Below are 11,870 nucleotides of genomic sequence, written 5' to 3'. Positions count from 1 at the left end.
TGTTGATAGATGATTTTTTGCGAATATTAATAACGTGGAATAATCTAAGTTATTACGTGTAGGAATCGAACTTGCTATACGCAGCACAAGAATCAATTGTTTCTATAACTTTATCAATAACGATCAACAATCTTTCCTTTTTACACAATTTACAACAAAATATTCTTTACATGGTATTCGTACAGACACAGACAGAAACTACCAACATTTTCATGGCTAGACACATTATAATAGACGGAAGCATAACCAAGCGCCGTATTTCCCAGCCATTTTACACAAAAAACCGGTCAAGTGCGAGTCAGCCTCACACACGAAGAGTTCTACACCATTATGTATAGAAAATGCAAATAATCACGCTTTTGTCTAGTTTTCAGTACTGTGTATCATAGTTATATCGACAATAGTACATAATCTGTGAAAATGACAACTGTCAAAGTTTATGAGATACAAGCGGCCAGACGGACAGCGGAGTCTTAGTAATAATCCCTTCTTCCCTTTATGGTAGCAGACGAAAAGCGAAGCCTGAGTAACAGGGTCCCGTTTTTCTCCTTGGGATACGGAACGCTAAAAAGGATTTACTTAAGCCTTAAAATACAGGTAGCATTGCGACACAATATAAACACAAAATGTGGATGTTAGCAATTAGATATATTATCTAGTGTGAAGGAAACGTGTGGCAATGCGCGGGCGCAAGTGCATCGCGTCGGCTAGTAGATGCGTTGCGAATTAACCAAGATATCTAACATTGTAGTAATGGTGGTCATTTTTTGTAAAATATAACCCTCCTTGTGGCGAAGTTAGGTAAAAAGCACTCTCATTGTTGATACAATTTTCTAAAGTAAATAATTATGTGCCCATATTTTTGTCCTTTCTATTTTAAACACTAGCTTCCGTTAACTGCTGTACTCGCATCCCGTAGGCTAATTTCCTATCTTACACTGAAATGTTTTTTTTTAATTGGTCCGGTAGTTTCTGAATTACTTATGCGCGATCAAACAACCCAACGTTTCAGCCTTATAATATTAAAGTATAATCATAATATAAGGAAACTGGCCTTCGTTAAAATCAGTGCACCATATGCAACCGCCATATTCTGAAGTTAAACTGGTGTATAAAAGTTGTCAGCACTGCAATGATTCAATTATGCATCAATATCGGGTCAAAAATAGACTGAACAAAGGTTTCTTTTGTATCCAACAAATTATTGTTTTTCTGTTACTTATGGCTATTTTTTGTGTGTGTCATGCGTTTCGTAAATAATGTATTGTTAATTTTTCTAGAGGTATGTACACAATAAATTCATCACAATAGATCACAGAGATCAATCACATAAGATTTTGCATTACCATCTTGAGATCGGTTTTGTTGCACATAGCTGAATACCAGAGCTTTATTTAAACGTGCCTTTATAACTTTTAAAACAAACGACAACCAACTAAATGGGCTTTCCAATTACCCAAAAGCAAGGATGTTTTACACAACAATAACTAATAATCGAAAAATCATCAATCACTAAGTTCATATATCTATGATGTAACCTAATTACAACCACAGGGCAGATCGCTTACAAAACCCAGTTCTCACACAATATGATGTTTAACCGGCGCACACGCAGTAACCGAATATTCGACACACAGCGATGCAGACCGCAAACCACAGCTGAGACAATTTGTGCAAAGGTCTAACCAACTGACAGTGAATTACAGAGAATTGGATATTGTAGCAAAAGACATTCATTTGAACATACTTACTTTTTAGAAATTAGTCACTGCAATTTAACTTTAATATTTTTAAAATAGCTACCTAAACATGAAAAATGGATTACACACTTAAGGTTCAGGCGAAAGCTCATCAAGCTACTACAAACTGTCTTTCTTCAAAAAAATTCCAACTTTGTCTCCAAAGTATAGGTTCAATGTTGACTGGGAAAATTTTGCAGATTGGAATAACTTGATATCCTGTTGTCCGTGCGTGCCATTCCTATATCCGTCAACGGCGTGCCATGTCTACACGTTGTGCATAGACCTTAATACATGGATGGACCTCTGCACCCTGCCACGTTTGCCTACGTGAGCCTATTGGGCAGAATGCAACTTACAAAATAACTGCTACATGTTTTGACGATGACGCACCGTCATGGGAAAAAGTTTTTTTACTAGAGTTGCAGGTGAGGTGGCCTAGTGTGATAAGTTGGATTTTTCAAATTATTTTAGGTAGTTGGGGAGTGTTAAATCAGCACATTTATAACTACATTCTTACAAGACTACATAAACTTTCCTATACCCAACTGACATTTATTTTGGAAAACACCTAAGATACAAACGTCTTGTTGGAAAAGTTACAACAGTTTAACTCTCTGAAAGATTAACCAACTTCAAATACCATTTTTTTACAGATTCTACTTTTCAATCTTGATCCATTTTGTCCTCAGTATTTACGAAATATCTTAAAATCCAGTATCAGTATCAGCGGATGTTTCAGTTGCCGAGATAAGGCGAAGACGGACAATTAGCCACAGCGAGACGGAAGGTCAGAGCGCCGCCAGACCGAAACAGTTGCGACATGAGCCGCGCAGGCGCATGCCAGACCATTCTTACGTACTTACTTATTTTGGTGATGATTTTTATTAAGAGCAGGAAAATAATTGGAGTTGTTTGAAGATATTGTAAGTTGCATCATTTAACTATGATAAAAACTAAACCAACCAAAAGGCGAGCATGAGCGACAATTTCGCGACTGCAAATTTCTAGTCGACCGATAGTTTGTTTAGGCTCATAAATCAATATGGAGATGAACGGAATCTTATTTTTATTTTTTTTCATTTGCCAACAAATTATTTTTTTAAAGTCTTGCTTTTGTTTTGTTATATAGTTTAGAGATTCTGTTAAACCGAAACAGTATGACGTACATTTTGAATAAAAAGAGATTAGTATTTTTGATCATATAACTTACTTTCTACATTTTCCTCTATTTAGACATTAGGGAAAGGGAAAAATATAACTATGTTTATGCATAATGGCTTGAATAGGAACAAAATACTACAAGGTATTAAATGAAAGTATTTCAAAACAATGTTAATAATTTATTCAACTAGAGTAAAGTAGTTTAATCGAGCGTATGTACAATTAAAAACAAATTGCTATTTATATGGCGTTAATACAAGTTATTATAACTTAAGCTTGAGCGTTTAGCTGCAGAACTTGAACCAATTATTTATCTATATTCTCACAAATATTAGACTTCTCTTAACTAAAAGAGAAAAAAATCTTCGCATAACTTAAACTTTAAAACACTGACTATGCAAAATCTATTCTGTCTTAATTTGAGTGTTAATTTGCATTAATTTTTCATTTCTATACACAAGTCTTCATGTAATCCAAGAATCATTTATCGTTGTTTCTACTAAAAAACTTCGTATTAAGAATAGCTTGGTTGTAAGAGATGGACTACTAATGCCATCTAGTAACAGTATGACAAAAACCCTACGTGCATGCATTGATCATAAAAGATACATAACACACAAATAAATACATATTGGTAACTTCATAACAAATCGAAATATAACGTAACGCTTTACAATCGAAATCGAAAATGACATCATGATTATTTTGAAAATATTCTAAACAAAACAACTATGAAATTATTGAGTCAGTACGGACTAGACGATTAGGCATAGTGTGGAGTCAACTGTGAATGATAATCATAGGACTTAAATATTGTTTAGAAAAGGCTGGGTTGCACCATTTAACTATAACGATAACCAAACGTCGTACAGGCAATCTAACATTTTATTTTTAGTTGTTGTTCATGGTTCAGTTATCGTGATAGTTAAATGGTAAACCCCAAAAGACTCGGTTTGGTTACAATATTTTCAGACTCAGTTTTATCCTGAATATCTTAACTCCCACAAATTCTGCAGCTAAACGACCCATTACTACATTAACTAGACGAAATACGACGGAAAATTATCACTGGCATACCGTTCCTCATTGATTCCATCTTTAGAATCAGACCCAAACACTTCGCCCTTCTCAGTTCCATAGTCAAGAGAATTCAGAAGATCCATTTGTTTTCTCAACATCACTTCTTCAGCATTTATTTTATTCTTCTTACTGTTTTTATCATTGTCATCAAGTCTCTCTTCCCTAGTGAGACTACTGACATCTCCTTTGTCAGTGACTGGTGTTACTATAATTTTTGCAGTCGTAGTTGCAGCAGTTGTAGTGTGACGTTCCTCCGATTCTTTAGTTTTAACATACCCTTTACCAAAATTTTCTTCAATCCATTCTAGTTTTGATTTCTTGTCAATACTTTCGCTGTCGAATGAATCTAAATCCAAATGTCTCATTTTATTTTTAGGTTTAGGTTTAGATTGCATGTAAGATTCCGTGGTTGTTGTTGACAGAAGTACTTCTGCAACCGGAGTAGTGCTTGATGGTATCACTTCATCATCCATATCTCCAACAAACACTTCAAATTTCTTCTCATTATTTTCCACTTCTACAAGCGGTTTATCAAGAATATTATTCTCTATATTGTTTTCTATAGCCAGAGTTTTCTCTGCATTAACATCATCGTGACTATCCAATTTATCACCTAATTCTGAATTAACAGCCAAAGGTGTGGTGGTTTCATACAGGTTATCTTGATCTGGCCCCATATTTCCCTCAACTCTATTATAGTAAACTGCGTCAGTGATATCTTCTATTTTGTCAGGCTCCGCTCTTCGATCATAATGATATTTATCTTCCCGATGATATGGATATTTTTCGTCATCTGCAACCATTTCAACTATATCTTTCTGTGCTTCTAATTTCCCTTCGGTATCTTCTAACTTGATTCTACCGCTATCTTCGCTGGAAGACTTTTCACTCTCTGAAGGACTATCTTCCTCGGTTAAAAAACTCTCTGTGGTATAAGATCTGAAAGGAGGAGCAGTAGTGGTATCCACGTAAGGTGTAGGTGTGTATTCTAAAACCTTTTTCTTAATCGGTTTAATATCTGGTGCATTTTTGATAGCTTCTATGAGTAAATCTATTCCGTCGTTAACTGGAAAGTAGATTAAACATTGTTGATTAAAATGCTTGATTGAAAATTGCTTACAGTATTTTTTTTATGAGTCTCAAAACTGCAGATTATTTTTACATACTACTAAAACCTACGCAAGTTAAACCATCTTGCAAAGTATAAAAAAGCCTGCGGAAAGACTAATAAGCGTAAGATAGAACATTGTAGATTATAAGTTTTATAATGTCATTTATTTATGTATTGTATTTTCTATGGGCCCTAGTTGCCTGAAATAAAGGAACAAATAAATAAACAAATAAATTGCTGTTACCTGGTGCAGCATCCAGTGGATGGTTTTGTTTGATCAAGTACTCCATCAACATCAACAGATACTCTATAGCATCGTCATCTCTGGCCGTGGCCCTCTTGGCTCGGTAACTAGAGCTCACGGTTTGAGCGAAACGCTTCAGCTTCCTGAGATTTTGAATGATATCCCTTGAGAAATTTTCTATCGCTACACTATTATTCACATCCTTAAATTCACTCACCTTCGGCTTTTCAGTAACTTTATTCTCAAAATTGTTCAATTGTTCGTACATCCGTTTCATGAAAGTGTTTTGAATTAAGTTGTATCTTATAAGAAGGTCTTTCAAATTTTCAAACGGATCATCTTTTGTTGTGTTTTTGATATCGTTTCCTGTGCTAGCAATAATGGGTATGTTCACATCTTGTTTAGTTAGTATCATAATGATTTCATTAAGCAGTGATGCGAACTTACTGACAGATTTTATAAATTCCTGTGTGTTTTTCTTTATGTAATCAATTTGAATCTGTTGAGCTGTAGTTAAATCTGTTTGATCATTTTTATTGTAACCACCCTTAAGAATATGATTTAGTTTTTGTATATCGTTTCGGAAATTTTCCTGTTTCACAGTTTTGCTGCCAGCATTTTTAGGTAACTGCACCAACTTCAACAAACCTTTGATAATTCTGACTGTTTTCAGAATGTTGGTAGATTCTATATCTATGTCTGCAAGTTTTCCGTTCAAGATCATTTTGTCTCTCCTGCTTACTATGCAGGGTCCAAAGTTTTCACACAGTGTCTCTATTAGCTGGTGCTTGCTCAACCGATTGGGTGTTTTGTTTCGTTTAAATATTTTATTGAAGATCCTCTTCAAATATCTTAATATGCTGAATTTTCTTCTTCTATGAAGTGTTTGTGTTACGGTGGTGGTGTTTGTATCCATGCTTTTTAGTATTTGCGTTAGTATGCCATGTAAGTCACCAATGTTTTTACTTCCAGCTTGTGTACTGCTGCTGTTATCATTGAAACAGGCGTCCATTTTACATTTTGGATGCCTCAGTAGTTTAACTACATTAAACTTCTTACCATTTATTTTACGTGCCACATTCTTCCCATGGATCCTTTCTTTGCCTTTAGACTGGTTGAAATTTGTATGTGTTACTAATTTTCCGAAGTTCTTATGCTTATCGGAACTGGAGTTGTTTTTCTTATCTTTGAATCGTTTTAAATGAGACCATTTTGAAAACTTCAAATCGTGCAATTTTGTTATGTTAACAACTGTTTTGTTTACTTCATAGTGTAGTACTGGTGGTATGGTGTAAATAATTTCAGTAATTTCTGTGGGGACTATAGTAGTCGGCTGACCATCAATGAGGTCAAATACAGTTTCAGTCATGTTCACCTGTGTGGTTCCTGTTTCGCCTGCTGGTGTATCCATACCGACCTTCGAGTCTTCACCACCAACAACATATCTATAATACTCGTTTCCTGGAAGGGTGCTGTGTCTCGCAGGGCGTGTGTAGTTGGCTTCCTCGGTGACTATTAAATTGGTGGCCATTGGTATTATAGACAGCGCTGTTGTAGTGTTATCCCCGGCTAACTGCTCATCGCTGACTGTTGTAAGATAGCCTGGAACTAAAGGAATTTTAATCATTTTTTTGTTCTTTGTTTAAAATTCGAATTGGCAAATAGGCAACAAATTGGGGAACAAAGAAGCAAAATATAAAATTATATATCTAACTACAATTACCTTTAGGTTTAGTTAAAGTTAAAATATGACTTTCTCTACTGACATCTCGTTTCTGTCTGGAATATTGTGTAACGGTGGGTTTTCTGGTTGGCTTTGCCTTAGGATTGTATATTGGCTTTTTCATAGGTTTCTTAGGCTTAGGCTTTTTCTGAGGTGGTTTCTTATTCGGTTTCTTAATCTGCCTCTTATTTACCGTTTTTGGTTTCTCTTTCCCTTTGGGTACAGGCTTCTTTGCATTATTCATATTTTTCGCCTTATCAACATTTTCTTTTGCTATCTTAGACATATCCTTTACTTCAGACTTGATCGACCTCTTAAGGTTCTCCATGACCCTTCTCATCAATTTTTGAGCGATTTCCATTTCTAAGTTGACTTTCGTGGATTTGATTTCGATTGGTTTGTGTGTTGCTATATTCCTTTTAATTATTTTTTCCTTTGTTTGTTCGCTTTTGCTTGGGGGTATTCTCTTGTATCTGATAGGAGTTCTCCTCTTACCTCCTGGCTCTGGCGTCATATCCATTCTGATTGGTACAGATTTCTTCACGATACGCTTTGGTGGTGCAGTTTTGCTGCCTTCACGTTTAATAGGTATTGTTCTGTTCTTAGCTTTACTCATAGTTTTATTATTTTTAACTGGATTTGATATTGTCTTTTTTGGTGGGTTGGTTGATAGAGCTTTCTTGTGTTTCACTGGCTTTTTTCCTACCAATTTCCTCATGGATCCCTTACGTTTGGACTTCTGTTTGTCTTTCTCTGGAATTAACAGTTTTGTTGTTACTGTTCTTCAATTAGTTAACAAAAGAAATCATGAGACAAAGCTTATGTAATCACTTTAAACAATCTAAGAAAAAATATATTTATCTCTTGTTTTGTTGGGTGTCCATCTAACTATATTTATATTACCTAAATTGTACAGAAAATGTCACTGGACACAAACAACTGTGGCAATAAGCTTACCGTCTGGACAGAAGCTGAGGAGGTGACAGTCCCACCGACCGTTAGAGTCACAGTCACACACTGTGCAGCCAATGCACCAATCCGCTGAACATAGAAAATGTATTAATAAGAAATAAGGTGTAGGTACTAATAGAAAATACGTTCAGAAAGTGTTCGTTCGGATGTAGGTGAAACGGCGGGAAAAATCAGTCAGTCAACATTTATGCGGGTTACGTAGTATCTTGCTCCTGTGCTACGCGCCGGGCTACGGCGTAGCAAGCATGCTACGAACGCGTAGCACTCCCGCTTTCATTATTTTATTTCGGAACTACTGCTTTTTATCTCGGTCACTGCAATATCCTTTTAATAAATGGATTTAAAATAAACTTTTGGAGATATATTAGTACTTACTCGGAGGGCAGTCATCACTGAAACTTGATTCAAATGGCTTGCACTCTGGCTCCACATTTTTGCCAAAGACTGCAAAGAAGACATTTTTTGTAGTTATGACAAAGTTACACAACTATTATATGAAAGGTTTAAGAAATACTGGATGATCTACGTACTGTCCCTGGAAGCGTCTCGAAAAAATATATCTGCAAATGATGGACTCCGACGAATTCTTGTGTCCCTGTTGAAATAGCAAACAGATAAGTAATGTGATCAGCTCTTTTCTTGAATCAAAATAATGTATTTTTTGCATCTTCGATTGGATTTACAAGTGACGCTGACAACGTCTTTAAACACATAAAGAATCATCACATGATCCAATATAAGTTTACGAATATCCTGTGTCTGCTAACAAGCTAAACTTTACTAAACTGTAGGTAATGACGAACCATTCCAAAGCATCATTATCATAAGAGCACTTATATCATCATCATCATCATATCATCATATACTATCACATACAATATCATATATATAGATAAATCTATACAAGTTAACGCCTGAAATAAATAAATGGATTTCCAAACAAACCTCTTCCCAACTCCATGATAGTGGAAGCTCTCCTTATCACACCGCCTATTCTCTCGCTTCCAGCAGACAGCGGAGTGGTCTTCCTGACAGAAGCAGAGGAAGCAGTCGCCAGGGTCCAGGGAGTTGTGGCTCTGCTGCCGCCTGAAGGTGTAGCCCACGCTGGGGCAGGAGTCTACTCGCTGGACCTCGTACTGCGAGTCCTTGCGGGGAGCATCTAAAGGGGGTTTATCTGGTTTGGATTATAAGGGTATTGGTGGACTGGTGACGTCAGATTTGTTGTCAATGGGGTTTGCAAGTTTTTTTAAGTTTTTCAAGACTATCTGGCTAAGTAATGAAGGAGGTTTATACCGCAAAAGGCGGCCCCTACACGTAACAGTAAAAATACTAACGTAAATATAAAAAGATGTACTAACAAAATATTACCAATACATAAATACTATACACCTATGTAGAGAAACATAAGCTTAATAAATAAATGGAGGTTGCAAGTTTATAGGGTTAAGTTTTCAATAAAGAAAATAAAATGCGAAATACAGTTTTTCTCTTGGTTGACTTGTGTTGACTGTAGCGTAACGATAAAGCAGAAAAATCTCCAGTGCTGAACAAAATATTCCCTGAAACGGGGGGTAGTTGCCATGCTCACCGCAGTAGTCATGATGATGATGATAATTTTATTTTAGCATTGCCGATAATTGTCAAATTAATTTTGTTTTAAAAACGCGGTAGCCGAAACATTGGAGTATGTCATAATATTAAAGTAACATTATCTGTTGGCACGCAAGCATCTCAAATAACGGCCGGCTCAAGCAAAATATTCAACAACCGAACCAAACATAAACACCCTGAATGGGTCACATTACTTCTTAAATATTTAGTACAACATTTAATGTATTATCAAGTTGAAAAAGTACATTATGAAAAATGAGACGAGACCGAACGAAATGTGCTATTTTAGCAATTACAAGAAACTACCATTTTTAACTCGGAAGTTGATCCTTAATTTATCAAAAAGATCTTATATCTAACATTGAAACTGTATCATTCTTTATGGGTAGTTAGCTGAGTTTTTACCAGGCATTCCACAAACAAATATTTTACAAAATACATAGACAGTAAACAATAATAAATAACAGCACTAAATGCCTTATTTTGGGTAGCTGAAGGATTTTGGTACAAGAAACTGAATCCTAACGATAGTTTACTCTTTGAATATCTCACGTTACACAATATTATTTGTCAGGTTACACCAGGAATGTTTACAACATCCTACAACTGGCAACAAGACTGTTATTGTTTGAGATGCTATAGTTAAAACAAACTGTTGACATAATTATGACAATAACTATTATGTTACTATGCCGTTGTAGGATGTAACTACTATAATAATTGATGCTACTATAGCTGAGTAACACAATCATTTATTTATCCAAAATAGGATGAAAAACAACAGTCAAATATTACATGAGACAGCCTACAAAAACGACTGCCCTACACCACTTCCTATGTGTTTTTGCTGGGAAGGAAGAGTACATAAATTGGTAAAAAATAATATGTCTGCAATAAAGGAAATCAACACAAAAACAAAAGCCAATCTCAGCGGAACTGATTTTGAAAAAAAAATGACGAAATTTTGCTGAATTTATCTTGTTATATAGTCGTGAAGATTTGATATATGTCTGTCAATTTTATATCTTATGAATTTTACACATATGATGAGAGATACTGACTTATGGTTTTAATTGTCAAAGATAGTCAAAACAATAATCAGTCATCATAATAAGTCTAAAATCTTCGCCCAATTGTAGAACTGCCTACTGGTACGAGTATTCATCTATGGACCAAAAAGACATGCAGAAGAAAAGCAAAGCAACGTAAAAATTAACAATCTCTTAGATAGCTGTTAAGCTATTTGTAAGCTTGTTGACAGTACTGTCCTAGGGTACTTCTCACGAAACGGGTCAAACGTCAAAAAAATGGATCGAGCAACTTCAGTAATAATGACTACACAAAACCCAGTTACTCTACTATCAACAACTTCTAGCGTTATCAAACACCTCTATTACAGAACTGGATGTTTTCACTCAAATAGAAAAACTTTGTAAACCTTCCAGTAAAAAAAAACAACAAGATGTTAGTACAACAGGTAAAAAACACAAAATAAAATACAAGCCACAGTTCACAAATCCTCTAATATTTGGGCAGCAGCAATGATCAAAACTTCTTACGTATCACAGTAAAGGTTTTAGAAAAAAACCGCAAAAAAGAATTCCAAATATTGGAAATCACGTGACAATGTATGGCATCTTTGATCAAGAAACAGATCTGATTTAAATAAAACACCGCAAACACTTATTCGTCTTTTTTCCGGTAAAATATTATGATCCCAAAACGGGATCCCTTAAAATATAGACCAAAAATGGATTTTCCAAAAATTAGGATTCCTAAATCTGGGTCTATAAAAGGGTTCAATTCTCACCTCTAGCACTGAGCAGGTGAAATAATACCAAATGCAGCAAAAGCGCCAGCAGCATGGTCGCCGCCGCAAGCCCGAATATGCGCAGGAGTCGATACCGCTACCACGTCCGCGCACGCCCTGTGTTTGTAAACAGCGGAGAGAATTTCACGTTTCTCACGCAGGGACGGATTTGGGGGACCGTTTGTGGATGCGTGAATGGTGATCATCACACTATCACACTTTGCATCAGACTTATAATATTATATTGTGTGGATGGATGAATATTTATTTATCTTCCAGGGAAAAATAAATTCTAATTTAATCTGAATATAGCTCATACATGGGGATAAGATGTAGGCTACTCTTAACAAGCGCAGGTGTAGACTCAGAAAATGACTGTGAACTGCCACTGATTTCAACAAGAACATAAATGGGTT

General features: G+C 35.6%; 2 protein-coding genes across 3 annotated transcripts in view; both read right to left on the bottom strand.

The window, feature by feature from the left end:
* The window catches only part of Dnalig1 (DNA ligase 1), a 362,733-nt gene that overhangs the window by 299,824 nt on the left and 51,039 nt on the right, over positions 1–11,870 (bottom strand). The gene's annotated exons all lie outside the window — the stretch shown is intronic.
* On the bottom strand, positions 3,115–11,539 carry LOC110376649 (uncharacterized). 2 transcript variants are annotated; one of them, XM_064041334.1, is made up of 8 exons: positions 11,455–11,539; positions 8,979–9,192; positions 8,564–8,628; positions 8,409–8,477; positions 8,019–8,102; positions 7,062–7,814; positions 5,339–6,946; positions 3,115–5,049 (listed from the first exon to the last, which is right to left on the bottom strand). In XM_064041334.1, exons 1-8 carry the CDS (start codon positions 11,507–11,509, stop codon positions 3,944–3,946), a joined length of 3,954 nt encoding a protein of 1,317 aa, XP_063897404.1. In that variant the 5' UTR covers positions 11,510–11,539; the 3' UTR covers positions 3,115–3,943. The 2 variants fall into 2 exon arrangements, with proteins under 2 accessions (XP_063897404.1, XP_049701709.2); XM_049845752.2 differs by having other exon boundaries at positions 8,979–9,207; positions 11,455–11,515.

The sequence above is a fragment of the Helicoverpa armigera genome, chromosome 25 (genome assembly GCF_030705265.1).
Source record: "Helicoverpa armigera isolate CAAS_96S chromosome 25, ASM3070526v1, whole genome shotgun sequence".
Classification (NCBI taxonomy): Eukaryota; Metazoa; Arthropoda; class Insecta; order Lepidoptera; family Noctuidae; genus Helicoverpa; species Helicoverpa armigera.
The sequence above is the reverse complement of the archived record's forward strand: the minus strand, read 5'-3'. Positions and strand labels throughout refer to the sequence as shown.

What these genes read in the sequence shown, in the direction of transcription:
- LOC110376649 (XM_049845752.2), bottom strand. Translation starts at nt 11,509, where the DNA reads ATGCTGCTGGCGCTTTTGCTGCATTTGGTATTATTTCACCTGCTCAGT. An exon ending in TCACCTGCTCAGTGCTAGAG is followed by an intron (nt 9,208 to 11,454) that starts GTGAGAATTGAA and finishes AATCCAAACCAG; the next exon opens with ATAAACCCCCTTTAGATGCT. An exon ending in TATCATGGAGTTGGGAAGAG is followed by an intron (nt 8,629 to 8,978) that starts GTTTGTTTGGAA and finishes CTATTTCAACAG; the next exon opens with GGACACAAGAATTCGTCGGA.